Source organism: Mizuhopecten yessoensis, unplaced genomic scaffold, assembly GCF_002113885.1.
Source record: "Mizuhopecten yessoensis strain PY_sf001 unplaced genomic scaffold, ASM211388v2 scaffold9303, whole genome shotgun sequence".
Classification (NCBI taxonomy): Eukaryota; Metazoa; Mollusca; class Bivalvia; order Pectinida; family Pectinidae; genus Mizuhopecten; species Mizuhopecten yessoensis.
In genome coordinates this window covers 94607-116833 of record NW_018407980.1, presented here as the reverse complement: position 1 = coordinate 116833, position 22227 = coordinate 94607, and the positions used below count along the sequence as shown (strand labels likewise).

Sequence of the window (22227 nt, the reverse complement as noted above, 5' to 3'; positions counted from 1 at the left end):
ATGAAGTGCCCGTTCAGGATCAGGTGGAGACTTCATCAGGAAATAATCTTTCTTCAGATGTTGACAATGGAACTGATGTTGAACAGTTTACTGTGGAGCAGGTGTCTGATGCGGAAGAGTGTGAATGTTGTCTGTGTCGTCCGTGTATAACAAATGAAAGTAACAAGCAGCTGTGGTGGGAAACTGAAAATGTTGAGCAACATAAGCGAACTTCTGCCCTTAGAAAAGAAAAATATAAGCGATTTTGGACCAATCTTTTTCACAAAAAAGTATGGAATGACTCCAGATATACTGAAAGGAAAAAACAGGCTCTTTCTACTGACTTACGCAAGACTAAATATGTATACAACAGACGAGATTTAATGTCTAAATGCATGTTAGAACTTGTGAGATTTTTGTTTCCTAATCCTCCCAATGTACCCTATACATTGTAAGGGTCACATGTGGGAATAGTGCCATTACAAATATTGTTAACTTTTTAGTTTAACAATAGTATTATTCAGAATAATTTGCATTTGGATTTATTTCTGATATGGATGAAGTATACAACACTGTACAGAAAGGGAGGTATGTAAACACCTATATATAGTGCAGTGCTTGCTTGTGAGCACGTGTGTACATTGCTACTAACACTTCCGGTGTAAACACAACAGGCCTGTCAATCAATAGCCCGGAATTGTACTGCCTTGTACTTTAATTTCCATTTATACAGTGTATCACATTTTTTTCGTAGTTGATATTGGGTATAATTAATAACATCAATGTTATGTACACCTAAAGCAAAATTGAAATATATTAAAATGGAAATAATCATTACTTCATAAAAACCTTCTCTGAAGTGAATGTGGCCAAAAATTGAATTGTCCTCCGGTCTTTAAGCACTTCCTCATTATATAAATGAAGCAATTTGATATTAATTGAGTTCTAAAATTATCCAATGCTTAAGACGGCCAAGGTACAATCCATCGGGATTTAGTAACTGTCGTGTTTCAGTTTCAGTGTGTTAAGTAAACGCATCAATTATCTAGAAGTTTTACGATAAGTATAGGATTTACCTCCCTTGTCACACGTTTCAAGTAGGTATGTTTACTTTCACTTTCGAATTTCCCAGCATGCTCTTTGAGTAGAACAAGGAATATGGCGCCTGTACGGCAAATTTGGACAAGGTTTAAGAACCTGATAGGAAAATTAAGGCCCCCACAGAGTAAGTTTATTCCCCTCTCCATGATATTATAAAAAATATATTGTATGTAGATATGATTTCATTCATTTGGCTATGATCTATCATCGGATGTACTATCGTCATGTCAGAATTTTGTGTGTAGACAAATTTCGTTGTGCACGTTATGATAGAGTACGAAACTTACCGATGTGATGTATATATTAAGTTGTTTTGCCAAATAAGCAAAAAGCGAACGATAGTATGGCCTTAGAGACAAAGGATTATACAATTGTGACATCTGGTATTGGTGGTGTATGTTCATAAAGCATTGTATCATTTGTATGTAAACTTGCATCATTCTTAAAATACATTCATGACACAGTTATTATGTAATTATATGTAGGATGTTTCGGAACCTTGATAGCATGTATTCATGGAATGTTTGGAATGTTAATGCGTTTTTCCATATTTCTAAATACTTGTTTGTATTTGTATTTCAGCTTTCTACCTTCCCCAGGGAAGTTTGTAATTAAGGAAAAATAAAGGTGTTTTTAAAGAAAAGCACATTACAGTAAGTGTTCTGTCAATGTTAGCCTATAGATCAGAGTGTTGGCTCTGACCAGTCTTAAGATATGAGGGCATACTGGTATTCATTCCAGATGCCTCTAACATGGGCAGGACATATCTAAAGCCACGATCAATCAACGACTTTATTGTCGTCTTGCTCCAACCATGTGAGCTTGTCCATGATGCTTTTTTTGTAATGCTTGCCCCATTATGGCTTTCAGAGAATGGTCCTACTGTGTCAAAAATGTAGCCATAAGGTAGAGTTATGCACACGAATTTAAGATAACTACGCTCCTTCTGGCCACCGAAAGACATATTCGAAGCTTATGGTCAGCACTTTGTTTAATATAAATATATGTACCATCTATTAAGGCAGTCACTTTGTCTCCAAAGAATGTTTCTGAGAATAAAGTATCGTGTGATATATATGTTGTCTACTCAAACGCTAAGGACCAAGGAACACTGTAACTATAGATTTATTCAATGCTTGTACTACAGAATGAAAGGTTTTTGAAATACCAGGCAGGAAAATGACAAAAAGATCACATAATTTCAAGAGTTATCAGTTTTCATCATAACTCAAAACAGCAAAAGAGCATTTTGTGTAGTTTTGGTCAATACTGAAGAAGAAAGAAAAGTGACAAAGTATGAAAGGATTTTGAGAAACGTTTTGATCAACCTGTCTAAGCTTTGCAGTCAGGGTCATCCAAAAAACTTAAATTGAGAGTGAAACTGATTGAATCTTTGGTAAGATGTACAACACTTCTAAAATGTCATCAATTGTTTCAGACGACCCACTTCATAATTGAGAATTCGAATTAAAATTGTTAAAACAAAGACAACATTTTGTATGTGACCATGACCCGTAAAACAGGTCCTTGATTGTTAAGAGAAGAAAGCTTCTAGTAGTTTCATCTTCAAAACGTTCTTATTCAGATTCTTTTTTTGCGCAGATACTTTATGTAGCACTTCGGACAAATACTATCTTCTTCATTTGAGTACTCTATGCCACTTTTAGTCAGTATAACCAAAAGCCAATTATGTTAAGGATTTTTTTTAATATTTTGTGAACATTTACATTCACGAGATTTTGCGAAGAAACGATGGCGACCTTATACAATACGTTTACCCTTCATTATGAGATTAATATTAACAAATGAGTTTGAAATATCCCCTAATAGCCATGTTAAAACGAAAGTCTGATGATAAAATGTTAAAGAACAAATTCTAAAAAGTGACAAGTATATTACATTTGATCTTAAAATTGATTGGTTACAAAAACTTTATCAATCACGCCAAGTGATGAAGCATATTATAATTTGGAATTTGTTGTGACTTTATATGCACTGAAAGGTTTATTGTAGGCTTGCAATGAATTTCTTTACCAATTACCTGTAATCAGGTGCATTGCTTTTTGATGAACGCCAGGGAGGTGTCTTATGCCCTCACCTTTTTGGGTACACAAGGTACTTTGTTGTGCGAAATGAATAATTTCCATCACTTTTTTTTGTACTGAATTTTTGCATACATACATTTGAAATAACACCCGTGCTTCATACTATGTAAATTGTTGGTATACAAGAATAATAAGAATGAAAAGCATTATATGTTACATTACAATTTTCACAAAATGTTCGATTAATCTCGTATTCTTGATGATAAATATATTATTAAAGCACTACATAATAAAAAATGTTCTTTCCTAAGTATTATGATGCAAAAATACATTTTTTTCAAAAAAATACTTCAAGACTGATATTCCATTTTTCGACCCCCATGCTGTAATTAGGTTGATTAAACATCGAAATAATTAGTAAAGTGATTCAAAGTAATAAAATCAGATGTATAAAGGATTGGAAAGAGTTAAAACAGCAGCATAAATCTCGTATCAATTCTGAAACAAAAGTTATGAGAGGGCAGGTTCCTATGTAATTTTAACATAACTGGAAATAGTCCCTTTCGTGTTAATACTTCAGAAATAAATATAGAATAGAGCATGTTCAAATATTTTCCAGTGAACAATTCTTCTAAAGATATTATTTGAAAATACTAAATTGTAAACATTTAAAAAGGCAACATCGAATTGTATGGCACCTTCTTGTTTTTTTGGGTTTTGTTTTTCATTCAATTAAAATATTGTGGCTAAATTATTACGTTTAGTAGAGAAATTTCCCTTTGCGTGATTCACTTTGCAATACCATTGATGTATTGATATCATGAAAGTAGTGAAAGGAAAGTCAACATATTCAATTTGCCTTGACAGAATTAGATAAGTCAGTCATTAAGTTATTTTACATTGAAAGTATTGGATAAGTCAGTCATCAACCTATTTTACATTGAAAGTATTGGTTAAGTATATGTAAGTCATCAAGGTTTTATGCATTGATAATATAAGATAACTCTGTCATTAATTTGTTTAACATCGATAGCGATAGATAAAACAGTCATAGATTTTTTTTACTTCGGAAGTAGGAGATAAGTCAGTCTTCAAGTTCATTTACGTAAAAAACAACAGGGGATAAGTCAGACATCAATATATTTAAGCATTGAACTGTTTTTGTATGGTATTTATGATCTATTAAAAAGATCATAAATACCAAACAAAAACAGTTCAATACTTATATTTACGTTTTCTCTGCCTCTTATGTTCTTTTTTAACTTATAATTTATATTTAAAATTAAAAATGCCAGCCTTATCGACAGTCCACACAATTTCGTTCAATAGTTTGAACAGTGTATTGTCGCGTGCTGATTGGCAAACAAAGTAGTACTTTGAAATTTTAACAAACACTTCAATTTTATTCCACAATTCAGTATCAATACAATTGCGTATGATATGTCTATAGGCTGATTTAAGTTTATCAATAGAACTCTGAGCTTAAAGTTAGATTTGAAAATGGTTCGATTTTTCCCCGGAACAAATTTCGCGGATGGACAAAAACAGTGAACACCGTAAATCCGACCTTGCCCTCCACGAGGGCGTTATTTTTGGAAGTTAATTCGAACTTTTCTCTTTACTCATTTTGTGAAGAATCCAGGCGTGAATTTATTTGTTGATTGTATGGGAACCTGACAACAGTCGGTAGATTCTATAACATACTCGTTATTTGACATGTCGTCAGAAACTGAGGAACCGTCCGTGGATGCGAGACGCGTGGAACTGATAGCGTTTGAAGTGAGTGATCTTGCGACGGAGCACAGGTTCGTTACAAATGTCTGAAATGTTTATGTGTGCTGTGACTCATATCAGTTGGTCTATGTGTAATAGAATATGTGAATATGTGTATTTCAGACATTTGTAACGAACCCCTGTTGATCAGTGCAGTGTAACAGACGATATTTCTGATAAATTGCATGAGCGTTAAAATCGTTTCCATTGCCGGCATTGGTGATTTCAACCGATGTGCATTTTGTACGATATTGCAGACCTTGGTCTTCTTTTCGTTGTAATAAAAGTGTTTTTTATTTTATTTTTTTATTTTTTATTTTGCACATAAATTTACAATGACATTGTCAAATCTCACAATGCCCAGCGATATTTCAGCAGCCGTCATGTTTATTTATATTGGATGTTGTAGTTCCGGTCAGTGTTGTATTAATACGCTAAGAATTGTGTTTCGTGATGCATGGTAATTAAAGTCCTATCAACGACACAGCTTTCAAAGAGGTTATATAGTGACAATGCCATGCAAATGTAAATATAATACTGTAAAAGCATTATATTTCGTTGGGGATTTAATTTCGTTTATTTCGTTGGTTTATAAAAACCACGAAATATGATCCCAAAGAAATTTTAAGCACACGAAATATAAACTAAACGAAAATATTAAATAAACTATTCATTTAATCATTTTAAAACTATGTAATTACATTTAGACACAAGTCTTGATAAACGGTATAATTATCGTCACAGGCACAGAGGTAAACACTTTTAACAATAGCGTGTCAATTAAGCGTTATATTTGTAACACAGTTACATCGCTCTTTGTATGTAAATTATAGAGCATACCGGATTCGACTGATACCCATCGAGTGAGTTTATATCGCCCGTTCTTACCTGTACCTCGCAAATTATGTGTCAAGGTAACCGTGAATATTTATGAAATGCATGTTCGTTTTCTTATCAGAATGTGTATTATAAACTGTCGATAGGCCTAATTATTTCCATTTTAGATAGTTATAAACTACAACACATGTGTGTTTAGACTAAATCATTTCAGCATCGAGCGTTGGTCGATCTATTGTTTTCCACTGACTAGGGTAAAGCGAGGTGTGGAATCACCTCGGGCGATGTAGGCTACGGTTAGCCGGACCAATTGTTTTATTGCCCAGGTGTCAAACCAAAAAAGATACAGATTTTAAAAAATTGATTCCACGAAATATAATCACACCGAATTTGTCCCAAAACAAAAACGAACGAAATTTAACCCCAACGAAAATATCTGCTTACAGTACATTGATAGGTTTGATAAGTCGCTCATCAATTTATTTTACATTGATATTATTGGACAATTAAGTAATAATATTGATTTACGTAAACATGTAGCAAATAAAGGATTAGTCAGTCATTTATTTTACATTAGGTTGATAGTGTTGGATCAGGCTGTCATTAAGTTATTTAACATTGATAAGATTAGATTAGTAAGTGATTAATTTATTTCAACATCGATAGCATTGAATAAGTCAGTCATCTAGTTATTTTACATTGACTGTATTTGCTAAGTAGCCATTTTTTTACATTGATAGTATTGAAAGTTAGGGATAATTAAGTCATCAAGTTATTTTACATTGATAGTATTGGAACAAGGGGATAATTCAGTCGAGTTATTTTACATTGGTAGTATTGGAATAAGGGGATAATTCAGTCGAGTTATAATACATTGGTAGTATTGGAATAAGGGGATAATTCAGTCAAGTTATTTTACATTGGTAGTATTGGAATAAGGGGATAATTCAGTCGAGTTATTTTACATTGATAGTATTGGAATAAGGGATAATTCAGTCGAATTATTTTACATTGGTAGTATTGGAATAAGAGGATAATTCAGTTGAGTTATTTTACATTGGTAGTATTGGAATAATAGGATAATTCAGTTGAGTTATTTTACATTGGTAGTATTGGAATAAGGGTATAATTCAGTCGAGTTATTTTACATTGGCAGTATTGCATAAGTCATCAAGTATTATTTTACACTGATAGTGTTAAATAAGTCAGTCATTAGGGTATTAAGCAACGATAGTATTTAATAAGTTAAGTCAGTCATCAAGTTATTTTACATAGTATTTGATAAATCGATAACGAATTTATATTACATTAATATCAGTAAATAAATCAGTCGCTATATTTAATAACTTATATGGTAAGGGATAAGTTGAACAACATCATTAGTCTGGGATAAATCGGCACCTAGTTACTATTACTTTTGACAATTATCAGAAAATAAATATAATAAAACAGCATTAAAGGATTTTATGTTTTTATTAAAAATATTAACAACTCATTCAGGACATACTTCCGATACATAAATATGATGCTGACATATCATTCTCACCACTCTTTCCAACTGACAACTACCCATCAACAGACAATCAATCACTTGCATCTGTAGCTATAAACATCTAGATCACTCGGTGCTGATATCACTTTAAAAGTATTCAACTTCACAAAGGAGCTATGATATATAGATATATAAATATTTATTGGAATTTTGCTCTTGAATGCATAAGAACTTATTTTACTTTATATGTAAATGAGTGACCAGATACTATATCAAAACCAGTGACAAGATATATAATTTGTAAATTACGATGTGAAACATTTCCTTACATAAAATGTAACATGGCGAACAGGATCGTATACATTGTGAACTATTCAACATTGTATAACATCCATGTACAATAGTGTAAGGGGAATAGTTTGTGTTGCTCCAGTTACAATAAAAAAACAAGACACCCATTGTTTACTTAGACCTGATAAAAACGGAAGGCGATTGTTAAATTATATAGCTCTTTAATTTGCAATCATATCATATGTAATACAATGATAACCATTTACCAATCTAACGCTAACCATTCATTTGACATAATTCTGTACGAAGACAAATGCAATAAAACAATTAAATGAATTCATCATTTGGCATTTAAGGTATGCACGACAAAAACTTTCTGGTAGAAATTATCATGAAATTTCCGTTTGCCTGACATGCTGATGAATCTATACAACTGCAATTTATAAATAAATTTAACTTCCTCTCTTTTGCAAGAAGACGAAGATAAGGATTAACTTCATCTCACACCGTCATCGTTTGTCATTAGACCAACAATACACATTATCCATCTATCCTAGTACTCTCAAAAAGCTTCTCCTATCTCTTTTACTTAGTACACATTGTGCAATATTGCAGTTCTCAAAACATTATTATCTTTCATTTAAAATCGTTTCACATTACTATTATGTTGAAACAATAGGATGTGAATTATGATTAACTGTGATGTATCAACGATAAAATTGTGATTATAAAAATACGTAACCGTCTATCATTTTATCTTTAATACTTTCGCAGTTTAGTTCACGGTGTTATTTCAATCATTACATCTTTCACGTGGAGGATTTTTTGTTTATTACATTTAAAGTTAAGCGATGTATTCTTTTGATGCTTTTAAGATAATGTTAATCTTAATACTAGATAGAGTTATACATATATGTGTAATCTTAGTCATTCAAAACATCAGACTAGGATATTTAGTTTTGTAAAAACGTAATAAGATTGTTTTGTTTGATACTTTATTTGATCTGATGTCGATCATAGCATAAATCGTTTGCATAAGTTGCTTATTACAATACTGTGCTAAGGAATTTTCTAAAATGAACCATTATGACAAGCACTAAACACAGTGTGAGCAATCCTATCAAACAGTTCCCTGCAAACTCCATGGGAGAGTAGATCTAACAATCCAACAGTTCATTACGCTACTTAATTCCACTGGTATTTTCATCTGACGTAAGCTTCCCATCTTCTTTGCCAACAGAGAAAGTTCCTTCATTTGAATATTTGGAAATCTATGAAGATTCGGGATGTCATTAATTTCACCGCTTATTGGAAGAGCTGCAAAATACAAAGTGTAATAAGTTTAAGATATGATGTCTATTCAAAAATTTAGAAATGCAGTTACAATTGCAATTAAATCGTCAAACTAATTTATTTGTGAATGTATTGTGTTCATTGACAGCTAAAATGTGTCCAAGTTTAAATAGTAAAACAATGTATCAAAAAAGACAATCAAATCGATCAATAATGCAGCTAAATAATAAGCTCGGATTTAATTTATTATTGTGAAGCATTGGATTTTACAAGAAATAAGCGAGAACATGTTGTCCATAATGGGTTATCGTTAATCTCATTATAAACTATATAAACAAAATCAATCATTTTTCTCACTCCGATATTGCATTTATATACTTATTGTATTATGTCACAATAACATCATCAAAATGATATTATTCCTTTCTAATTTCTATAATTATATATTTCAGTGAATTGCACGACAGTACATTCAGAACGCATGTCAACATAACATTTCTGAATTAAGATAAATCAATGGAAGATCAACGGTTCAGTATAAACAACGCTCCATTTAATCTATCACTGGATAGCTCAGACATTTGATGAAATAATACGTTTCCTATAATCAGTTGACTATATAACCACGCTCAGTCTTTAATGTAGTTGATGTTAACTATTTTGTTTGGTTGTTGCTATTGTTGCTATTGTTGCTACTTCAGTTTATTAAATAGAATTACATATCATCCATTCCGGGACAGTTCAGCACTATGAACTTCAAAATATATAATGAAAGGAAACTTTTTTGATATTCAAAAGCTGTACTCGATATGAGTACATCCAAAAGGAACAAGACTAGTTATTTATCACTCACCTAACGATCCGTCGATGTTTTGTGATGCATTTTCCGTATAATCAAAGTCAACGATGAGTCTGTTGGTGTTAAGTGACGTCACCTCGAGTTTGACCCCTGACCGTTCACTTCCATGCACGTTAGTGTAAAATGTGTTGGAAATCCAATCTCGTATCACTCGATTCTCAACCAAGTGTGTAGGGAATAATTCAGTCACGGTCTGGGCATCAATTTTCAGGTAAGTGATACGTGTTGGTCCATTCAGGGAGTGGGTGAACCCAACGCTTACAACAGTACCTGCAAGTAAAGAATCTTAATTGAACACAAAATCATAATAACAAGTTATAATTTCATATATCGTATACCTTTCTCGTTAAGGGTATACCGTACATTTTAATCAGACTGAAACTATAAATTAAACAGCAATATGTGCATGCGTGTGTATCGATGTTCTGTTGGCGATTTACAAAATATGGACCTAGGCAATAGTGTTCTGATGCTTAAAAATGCATTACAACATTGGACTGTTTCCACTTCATCCTCATTTAAAATACTTTTCTAATAATTGTATTGTGTTATAATTATTATCGGAACTATGAAAACAAAATATAAGTTCTTATAACTAGGGTTGTCAGCTGTTGTGACAAATGGTAACTGCTGGACGATCACATTTTGTAAATTTTCAATGGCAATATTGAAAGTTTTATAAAGTTGTAGAACTGCTAGTACTGTGTTCTTTCGTCTACAGTGTCTAAATTGTAACAGATTTTAGAAAATATCAGCTACTTATTAATTGATAGTGTAAATCTAGTTACCCGTGTCTAAATCCCGAAATAGAGTGTATCGCTTGGTTTCGTCCGCCTGACTGGGGTTCTCCAAGCACAAAGGGAGTGTGATATTCTTAACATCAACCAGTGTGTAACCTGTCAAAAATAAAGACTAATATTACTACAATGTCAATATGGAGTAAGCTGTTTTGCATATGTGATATTAAATTATAAACAAGTATAACGAACTGAATACTTAAGTTTGAATGGATAAACATTGATATTGTATAGCAATTAATCGTGGATACAAATATGAATGATAAGCTTGTTAAGAATACATATTAAGAATATATTACACAATAAACATGTTTTGAAATTAATTTGCATGACGTAAAGTGAGTGTTGTCATAGAAACAACGTATGCCTTTATATCTAACAGACTAGAATCGAATAATCTGATTTCCGGGGAAGTTTTTTTTTTTTTCAACTAAACAAACTTTTTGGCAAGAAATCCAGTTAAAACAAATATCCACAAATATTATATAGGGGAGGTAACTCTCATCTACATGAAGGATATATACATATGTTGCATGCTGTGATTAACGATAGCAGTGATAACGGTAACATAAACATTTCAAGTTTAGCCATTTTGAGACAAGAATTAAAATGCCTCTTCATAAATGATATCAGCAATGTTGTCTATAAGATTGTGTGTACAGACAAAAATGATCAAATCAAAGGTAGCTGTCCAAGAACAGTCCAATACAAATGTATTTCTCGGCAGTTAGAGAAAAAAAACCACTAATTACACAAACATTATAAGCCCTCATTTAGTAGCAGTCTTCATTTAAACAGTATGACTACGATAATGGACTCTTCTAATATATAAATGTTCATATTTTGCACTAGTATACATATTTACAATAAATGTCACCTATTCCTTAGAACCTGTAGTGGCAAAATCGCCGGTTAATACAAGTATCTAATTTTCTTTTCTTTTCTATCTCATATTATTTAGTGATAATCGACCTAAAGAACATAAAGTGTTCACGTCGTAACAACAACTTACCGGAATTACTTGCATGCCTTGGTATGGTCGATTTCATGTTATTCCTGCTTGCTGGTGTTGTGGTTTGACCAAGTGAGATGGTACCAGGGAAAGTCATCGATGTCGCAGTAACCCCAAGGGTTCCGGATGCTATTTGATTACTGTTTATATTAGGCATTTGCGGCAAACCGATACTACCAGATGAACCTGCTAGCATGGAACCAAGAGAAGCTCCATTGGACATGGCATCAAGTTGAGCAGACATGATTGGGTGGGATCTTACCATCTTTTTCTGGTTAAATCTCGATGGACGAGCTCTTCTGCCAACTAAAATGTTACAAAACATAATCAATGTGAGTACTGATTCTATGTAACTTCAATTTGTGTTAATGCAAATGAACATTTCCTTTTTATCAATTATATTATTATGCAAAGACTATACATCCATCAGTTCACAATTATATGTAGACTCATTGTTCTGTTCCTTTTAACTCGGTCGACATCGTTTAAGAAAAAACAGTATTGGCATACTATAATTAAAGAAAATTATGTTCTTAAGGTATTTTCTAAATTATAGTATTAAAATAAATAAGCCCTTTTCCTGTATCGGTCATGTTGGGTTTAATTCATTTGAGAGGAAACACGACATTTGATTGATCAATCAAAATAATTTGCCACAGTATAACCACGATATACAGTCCGCATTTTTTTAAATTTGCAAATGAAGTCCGGATTGCGATTGTTGATGACGTCATTGACCCCGAATGACACTGACACGTCATGAAATTGATTATTCATGACTTGTCGAACAATAGCATGACCCTTAAAGGTCAACGTAATATCGCTTCACTCTGAATATTACTGACGTCACCAATCCACTGCAGAGTGAAAACACTCAAAATATCTTACAATGGTCGTTTCTGTTAATTTTGTGGATTTTATGAATTAGAATAATTGACGTCGCCAGTAAAAAAAATGCGACAGTATAATCACGATAAACGCCATCGCCAAATACAGTAGGGTTGTCCCCTAATTTGTTTTATTTTGTGTTAACAAATGCATATAATTACCATTTCTTTAAGCACTGACATACCGTAAGAACATATTTGCATATCATAAGGTGCTCACAGATAATGACCCTCTTTTTTACTTCTGTTTCGACTGAGGAAACAATAAACTAACACGACTATTTATTTCCTTGAAAAATCCCAATGAGCTGCCATTTAAACTGGTTTACCCCTGTAGCAGTAGTAAGAAATTTACTAAATACCTAATAAAGTAAATCTTTTCAGCATGACAATCCGCTGAAAGCATAATCTTGTGAAACAGAAATAAATAAAACGATATTTAGCTCACATTTACCCCAACTACTAAACCTTCTAACTTATCAACCAAACACATTGAAACTTACCTTTTCGAAATATTGTTGGCGCAAAAAGAGCTCCTCGAGCTGTTGAGGCTGAACGACTTTGGAAACTTGAACTAGAAAACGGTGCTGGAACTGATTCTATAATATTAAAACAACGGTATTTTGTTAAATTGTACCCAGACAATAGTCATAACTATACTTCGAACTTTTCAAATATTATTTTCATGTACTTTGACTAATAGATATCGTAATTTTACTTAAATTTACATCTCAAGAAGAGCTGACGATTGAATTAATGACGTAAATAATAACTTGATAATATCTGTAAGAAACGTTACCAGGACTGTCTGGGAGAAGATCTACAGGCGACGATTGTAACTTGTCAGGCAAGGATACCACCATTGATGTAAATGGAGTCACAAAGTTGTACTGCAACATGATTACACACTTATATACTTTGTAATTGATGCCAATGGCCAATATGCATTCGGAGAACTACAGATAAGAGCATTACTGACAATTAATATTTAACAAGAGATCCTCCAACAAAATGTTTAAGGATGCAATAGATATGTGTTTGGAAAATGCTATAAAAGAAAAGTGAATGTGCAATTTGCAAGATGGATAGAAAGGAATAAATACTTCAGTTTTAGTACCTTCAACGCCATTGTTGTAACATTCTTTTTCAATTCTTGTTGTTCAATCTCATTTGTTGAAGCGTCCATCTGCTGCAACCATTGCTTAATGGTAAGATAAGCCCATATCTTTTCTGTGACAGCGTAAATGTCCGTATTTCGGGTAAAGTTGAGTTGCACTTCACCGTTTGTTGGAACTTCAAGACTGACCGGCCCGTTTAAACCGGTAGCAATGGCGTTCGGCCTTATATCATACGTCACTTCATTTGCTATCCTTCCACATACCACAATTTCAGACCCTTCAAAAAGGTTAGGAACGATCGTTTTTGTCAAGGTTGTTTCATCTACAGAACCCGGCAGGTATTTAAAAGTGACGTCTTGCAAAAGAACAGCTGAAATTTCCGAGTAAAAGTCTGAGATTTGAATGGCGGCATCAGAGTCTTCGTAGATCTTCCGTCCAAATCCATTATTTTGAGCAGCCAATTTTTTAATGAAACTATAATCGGCACCTCTACCAAATGCAAGAGCGAAAATGGGAATTTTGTCTTCGTTGAATTTAATCACATTCTTCAGTATCATCGCTGGATTTCTCTGGCCTACCGTAGGCTCCCCATCAGTAAGAAATATAAGAACTGGTGCTCTTGTCTTGTCTGTCCGTTCGTCTAGTAAGGCAACCCCTCTTCTTATAGCACCCTCAATGTTTGTACCTGGAGAATCACCATTTAAAAGAATTGATTCAAAGCATAGAAAACCCTGGCAATCATTGATACATTATAACGACATTGATTTAAACAGATTTAAATGTTTATAAAAAAAAATGAAAATTGATCTACTTTAAAAATAGAAGCTGATATATTTGAACAGGACAATTTTGGTGTAATATGCAGTTGATTCGGTTGAGCAGAATACGCTATGAACGTACATTGCATCCTGAACAAAGCCCATTATAAAGAATTCTCGAAACAATGTTGTCAGCAGGTTATTTACATTTGATCGATAAAATATAATATTATCAGTATTTTTTCTTAATTGAATTCAGTGTTTTAGAAATTTTGAATTGTATTTACCTCCGCCTGCAGACACATGGTTGACATAAGTTGTTGCCCGTTTGATATTGGCAGGAGTTGCAGGAAGAAATTTTTCAAAATTCCCCCATCGGTGAATACCTGAACTAAATGTTAATATATTTACTCTGTCCTCGGTTGGTATATGGGACAAAATGGTGGACATAGCTTGCTTCAACTGGGCCATCTTTCTCCCGCGCATAGATCCACTTTTATCCAGAATGAAAACAACATCCTTTGGCTTTGGTTCAATTCCACTCGGAGCAAAAAAGTGAACGAAATATCCATCCACCATCTGTTAAAATGTCATGCAAAACGAATGAGAAGAATTACTGGATGTCTTCTTAAAATAGAATAATTTGTATGTATGAAGTATAGTGTATTTCTAGGAAAAGACTAATTATGGCTAACTATACCAAACCAACTTAATTGCATTTAACTCTCAAATTGACAAAAAATGGTGAAGCATCTAGAACCTGCAAAGGGTATGTTTAAATTCTTATATATGTTGTACCATAAGGCTTCTGTGTTATTTCTGATTTTCTGCATTTTTTGTAAATGTCTATAAGTAGTTTTACAACGCTTGACAACGCAACGTTGTAAAAGCAGCGTGTGAATTTGATTCGCTGTCGAATTGGATTTCGCAAGATTACTCACCAGGATGTCGCCACCGTCGGTTTTCCTATCCACGTCATATTTGACTTTGAACTGACAATCCAGACCATTCGGACCGCCTTGCGCTGTCTGTGTATTGAGGGTTGGTGTAAATAAGATATGTGCACGCTCGCCAGACGGACGTGTTATGTTAATGGCTTCATCGGCATCTATGTAAGAAAAACAACAAATATAAACATAGGTAAATCTTACCCTGTCTGTCACATCTAACTAGAAGATTTATCAGATAATATTATAGGTGCAGCCACATCTGGTGTAAGATGCAGTTTTTTTCTTGTATTTTTATTTTCATTTTTATCTATGAAAGGGATGACCATTATGGAATTCCGAACATCTTTACCTAATAATGGAATGGACTTTAATTGAAAGACGGTGACATTAACTCTGTTCCACTGTGCAGAAGAAGTGTTATCAAATGACTTATTTCCTCCTGACTGAATTCAAAAATACTGTCAGACTTATATCAAAACAAAGGTAGTCTTTCCATTTCAATAGTCTAGTCAACAACCAGGTTCAATTCACAATGAAGTAACGAAAACGAGAAATCTAAAAATGTGTCTCTTAACGGAAGGGGATCTCTTAATGGGGTGGTTTCATCAAAAGGTTTCACTGTATATAGTATAGGCTTGTATTATTATGAAGTTTCATTATGCACGAAAATTAACATTTGAAATGATGTTACCTTTCTGATCTTTGATTGTGAACAGGTCACTTTTGATTGGTGGAACTCTCAGCTTAGTTATGTTTCTTGATTCTTCGATGTCCACCTCAATTCTTAGGTCCGCTACAGGTTCTCCAGGCTTCACATAGATCACCTGATTATAGGAACCCAATTTCCGTTGTAACAATTCCTGGTAACGTAGCTCAAACGTTATTTTTTGTTCTGCAGCAACGTTCACTTGAATATTAAACGTATTTGTTTCCCTTGGTCTGTGGAATGCATAACAAAAGTAGTTTTAAAACAATATGTGGATTTTTGAAGTAGCAATAGCTACTTTTACGTTTTATGTTAATCGGTGGGAATAATTGTTAATCTTGTACTGCGTTTAAAGATAAATGGGATAATTATGAGAACGGCATTAATTCAGTTGTCCTGGTGAAGACAGTTTTTGTTTTATGTTCTTGCTCATTTTTATTCTATAAATAATTCCCACACAAGCACTATTCACCAGACTAACTGTTACATTCTATCAATGATGAAAATAATCAAGGAAATACTGAAGTGTCAACAAAGGAAATATTTATATGGACACCTTTGTGAAAAGACGACGAAAATATAACCAGGTGTTCTGGAAGGGTAAATGTATCATGCTTCATCGCAGACACCCGCCATGTAAATATATAGTTAAAATATTTAACATACTTGCACAACAATCAATGTATAAACCGTCTTTACTTACTTGACAGAGATGTGCGCCGCAGATTTGCCTAGGCTCTTGTCTTTTTCATACACCTTTCGGGCCGTCTCCTTTGTCGTGACGTTACCGACATACGTCTCGGTTCCTACAGTTCTTTTTACAAATAAAACGAACAAAAAGTTTAGATCATATGCTCCATTAAAGAGTCAATGTTACTCTTTATTTCGATTTGTTGTCAGTTTCAAAACAATTTTCAAATACTTCAGTTACTCTTAGCCTTACAGGATAAAGCGATGTTATCTTTTGTAAAATCTCGAAATCAAACCATACTCTTTATTCCTGTCTCGCCAAAACAGTGATTGTATGTTTCAAATATATGAATATATATACTCATATAACGAAATGAATTGGTGATGTGTTAATTTTGCGCTATGTACAGAAAAAGTATTATTCGCCATTGCCTGACTTCTTGATAACACGACTGTTAAATAGTGCTATATAATGATAAAAGATCATTTTAGCAATATTGAATTGTATTATTACGTCTTAAACAGTAATCTATTTGTTAATCTTCGTTGTTAAATGGTTATGTTTTGCTCAGACAGTGTCTGTCATATAAACTACACTATCTATGCTAACACTTACAAGGTGAAGTTAGAGATGAATGCCTCGTTGGGAAGTGTGACGTCAAATGTTGATTCATGTGACTTAAGGTCAGGGTTCACAACCTTACTTGTGACGACTGTCGTAGCAAATCTATATCTGATATCGGACTTGATGTGAAGATAGTAGATTCTCGGAGTCTGAAAGAACAGCTAGTAATTAAATATGTACGATATAGGTTACAAATGAGTATGAGTAATTGCATATGTTAAATCAGAATTATAATTTCAGGACAGGTGAATATTGAGAAGCTTATACAATATGGATATGCTAATATTTCAATAACTAATAACGTATACAAATTGATGGACAGTTCATTCATACATATAATAACTTAATACTTAAACTAAATATTTGGGTAAAAATGTCAGTATCAACCTATTAACATCGATGATCTTACAATTATCATAGAGCGGTGCTTACTACACATTAAATGAACGTTTTAAGTCAACAATAATGAGAAGGTGGGCCGTCATCAGGCCGGACAAGTGAATTCTGTTTTAGTGAATATCATTTTATTTGTCGTCTGAAAGTGTTTAAAAACTATGAAATAGTGAACAGGTGTAAATCATGTGTTGTTAAAATGTTCACGTAAATTGAAAAAAAGCAAATTTATGAACAGGAAGCCTTTGGCCAGAAAAAAAACGTAACCTGAGAACGGATTCTTGAGTATTGAGTTAACAATGATATGACAACTGCAGAGAAACCTGTAATTGTATAACAATTAAGTTATCAACTAATCAATACTTCAAACAGTATACTGTGTTAACATTCTGATACATAATTTACAATGACTATGTTTGTATGTGATAACCTATTCCTACCAGTTTTTAGCAACTTTTACGTCCAAACTAATCCATTAGACACATGCTGTCAACAGACGGTCGATATTTTTTTTACCGCCAGACTACTAGATCTGTATACAGACATGACGTCAGTCGGTTGCATATAAATGTTACTGACAGCGTAAACAAGTATGAATGGATGTATTCGTGTGTGCGTATATAGACATAATGTATTCCGTGAAATTTTCCTATGTAGTCCATTCATTTACGTTGTATTGTTGTAGTTTTTTAAAAAGCATGTTTCCAGAAACACGATATATCAAAGCTTAATATGCAGATTTTAATAGGTTAACGATTCTCTGTTATATGTTTGGGAAAATTATGGTTACATAAATAACAAGGAACGGAAATAACGTATTACCGAAACAGTGTTTTGAACGTACTTTCAATGTATACTTTCTATAGCGTTAAACTCATACAAGTAAATAAATGCTAACATTTTTATTTTAATCCATACAGTCGACCATATCCACAAAGAAAATATTTTGTAAAAATGCATAACAGCAAACATCACTCTACTATTTGTCTAACGGTGTTATTCAATAACATTTCTATATATTCTACATCGAAGTCTAACAGTGTTATTCAACAACGTTTCTATATATTCTACATCGAAGTCTAACGATGTTATTCAACAACATTTCTATATATTCTACATCGAAGTCTAACAAGTGTTATTCAATAACATTTCTATATATTCTACATCGAAGTCTAACAGTGTTATTCAACAACATTTCTATATATTCTACATCGAAGTCTAACAGTGTTATTCAACAACATTTCTTTATATTCTACATCGAAGTCTAACAGTGTTATTCAACAACATCTCTATGTATTCTACATCGAAATTGATTCTTTCTGCTAAGAGAACTACAGTACTAAACGTTCGTATACAAAAGTCGTAATTTATTACCATAGTTTGAGCTTCAATCCTGTAGAGAACTACGAGGCCTGTCAATAGTAAGTAGAGGAGACGCATGGTTCTGTGTTCGTATATCACCGGCTGTAGAGTTTCTCTTAATAATACACACGTTCACTGCTCATGAATGTCTTGCTTACCTGTGTGTGTATGGTCTTGACAAGATACATATCTATATATATACACTTCAGGTAAGGAATTCCCGTTATACAGCAACACATTAAACTCACCTGTAAACACTTTCTTGGAAAAACGTTTACGTCAGACTGGTCACGAACCTGACACGAAGAGCTCCATTTCATGAAAACAATATCTTAATTTACCTGTATAGTAAGCTTCTAATGTAAACATACTAATTTTAAAAAAAACATGAAACCCATATTTGTTTTTATGATCTGCATGTTTTATTCCTTTTATCGAATGTTGTAGTTCACAGTAACGGTTAATTCTGGTAAATATGTATATCAAAGCTATTAATCCTTTATTTATTCCATTTCGTGTTTTGAAAATAAATTGTACCACACGGTACTGCAACGGTAAGCGGGAGTTTGAATTGTTCTGCCTTTAACGTAAATTAAACAACAGTTGAAGATTTTCAATGACGTAGTCATCAGAAAAACTCGACATGTACATGTCAATATTTCCAAATTGTGTGCATTTGTCATTTAAACCCTTGATTTCCACGAAATCACAGGACAGCAAGGCGACGGTGACATTCCTGGTTCCCACATATCGCAATTCCACAGGCTTGCTCGGAATATCACGATTTTCATGATGAAGTACAAATATAGGACACAGGGTTTATAGAGATGCATGTTAGTAAAGACTATTGGCAAGTTCATTTTTAACGTCATGAAAAGTATACTTTTCCTCGTGCAAAATAAATATCTACGGTTTTGTTTATGTTCTTTAGTGTCTCTTGGGATTGTATCGTCATTTATTACTTTTTTTATAAACGGCATTAACTGTTGCAAATACGTGTAAATATTTAACAAAAAAATGAAAATAAAATAGAGAAAATAAAGAACGTGATATCACCTAGAATAAAGTAAGATATTTCGTCGATGAAACTTTAAAAAATTCTTTTCGTTTTCTAGAATGGCACAGGATCTAGTTAGCATTATTGGTACGTGGAATTAAGTTTTGGTTCAGATACATTCATTCGTTTTGAAGTTACGAAATAAACGAAGACAAGCGATAGTTTTTCAAAATTCGATCGGTTTAGTTTCCACGTGTGTATATGATCTAGCTAATAGATAACAACCAACCATCACGCTATTTCCTATGCCTTCTATACAGTTATGACTATGTAATTGTTTTAGCAACAAATGACTTTTGTTGCCCTGTGTATTACTATTTATTTTGAAAAATTCGATAGTTAATTTTTTAGTGGAATATTACATACATGATACTTGAATGGCTGATTTGATTAATATTGAAAAGGAGTGCAGGCGCATGATTTGTTTCCAAATGATATTATGCAGACGTGTGGCATGGAAAATTGATAATAAGATTGGTTTGATAGGTAAGACAAGATAGTTAATGGCGTTTTTGTATATATAAACCATGTATATCATATTCAACGTAACAATATCTACACGTGTTAGAGGTGTAAACAGACTTAAACCTTATCACAACAAAAAAAAATTCAAATTCAAATGAGCACTTGGTTCGTTTTGCGCAGAAGAACTTGACTTTAAGTTTGAAATAGTTTTTCAAAATGGCGGTCGTGGCGGCCATATTGGATTTCTTATCCACCCAAAATATAACAACACTTTGCCAGGAACATAAGTTGATCATTCCTACCAAGTTTCAGTTAAATCGGCCCAGTTGAACTTGACTTAAAGTTTGAAATAGTTTTTCAAAATGGTCGGCCCTGGAGGCCATATTGGATTTCTGATCGACCCAAAATATAACAACAGTTTGTCAGGACCATAAGTTGATCATTCCTACCAAGTTTCAGTCAAATCGGCCAAGTTGAACTTTACTTTAAGTTTTAAATAGTTTTTCAAAATGACGGCACTGGAGGCCATATTTGATTTCTGATCGACCCCAAAAAAAATAAAAAATTGTCAGGACCATGAGTCGATCATTCCTACCAAGTTTCAGTTAAATAGGCCCAGTTGAACTTGACATTAAGTTTGTAATAGTTTTTCAAAATGGCTGCCGTGGCGGCCATATTGGATTTCTGATCGACCCGAAAAATAACAACACTTGGTCATGGAGTTGTCGGTAACATTCCCACGAAGTATCAATGAAATCCCTTTGACAGTATTTCAGCTTAAGTTAAAAATGTAAAATGTTAACGGACGACGGACGACGCACGACGACGGACGAAGACGGATAGGAATAGGTCACTTGAGCTTAAGCTCAGGTGACCTAAAAAGCCCTTTATTTGGTTAGTTATCAGATATGTATGAAGGCACGGTAGTCTTATGGTAGGACGCCAAGCTCGTGACCGAAGGGTTGCGTGTTCGAGTCACGGCACGGCACTGTGTTGTATCTTTGAGCAAAATACTTTACTCCGCTTGTTCTAGTCTATTCAGCTGTAAATGAGTGCGTGGTTGGGCAATGCTAGAATTGTTGAATGCTAGCTGTTAGCGCCGAAATGGCAGCTACAGCTGTATGCTCCTCAGGGAGTTATGAAAGGTATTGGCTGGTTGCAAGGGCACTATAACCACGGATAATAATAATAATAATAATAATAATAATAATAAACCGCTTTGAGACGACCTACGAACTAGTTTGTGATAAAGCGGTACATAAGAACCTGGAATTATTATTATTATTATTATTATTACAAGCTAACCGGTAATAAGATTTATATATATATATTAAATGCCGCCGTGACTATTCTCCATAATTATTTTTTATTGAAGATTTAAAAGAAACTGTGGTTAGGTATACATTTAGCAAACACTAATGAAAGCAAGTTTTTTTTTTATAAAAGCACTGGAATCAGAGTCTTGAGCATAATCAGCCCAACAGAACTCAAAATATAAGTAGTGCATTTTATAAACTGATTTTCTATTCATATAGTAACAGTGATAGAGACCTAACCCCGGGGCCTGGAAAGTTATCCCAAGCAGGCACTTTCTTTGAGGAAGCACTGTATAAAGTCAAGAGTGTAATCAGCCCAAGAGAAATCAAGATATTGTGCATTAGTGCATTAAACAGATTTTCTATTTATAGTGACCCATTGACCTTTGACCACTGGACCTGAAAAGTTATCCCAAGCAGG

At 33.4% G+C, this 22227-nt stretch overlaps 1 protein-coding gene across 1 annotated transcript; it reads right to left on the bottom strand.

Annotated features, from left to right (window-relative positions):
* Positions 1-7189: 7189 nt before the first annotated feature.
* LOC110457751 (inter-alpha-trypsin inhibitor heavy chain H3-like) lies at positions 7190-19145 on the bottom strand. The gene is made up of 13 exons (XM_021509136.1): positions 18981-19145; positions 17205-17362; positions 16602-16712; positions 15884-16131; positions 15184-15350; positions 14530-14821; positions 13484-14169; positions 13166-13256; positions 12870-12965; positions 11480-11785; positions 10459-10566; positions 9665-9940; positions 7190-8835 (listed from the first exon to the last, which is right to left on the bottom strand). The coding sequence occupies exons 1-13, from the start codon at positions 19044-19046 to the stop codon at positions 8639-8641; spliced, it is 2802 nt and encodes a 933-aa protein (XP_021364811.1). The 5' UTR covers positions 19047-19145; the 3' UTR covers positions 7190-8638.
* Positions 19146-22227: the final 3082 nt, after the last annotated feature.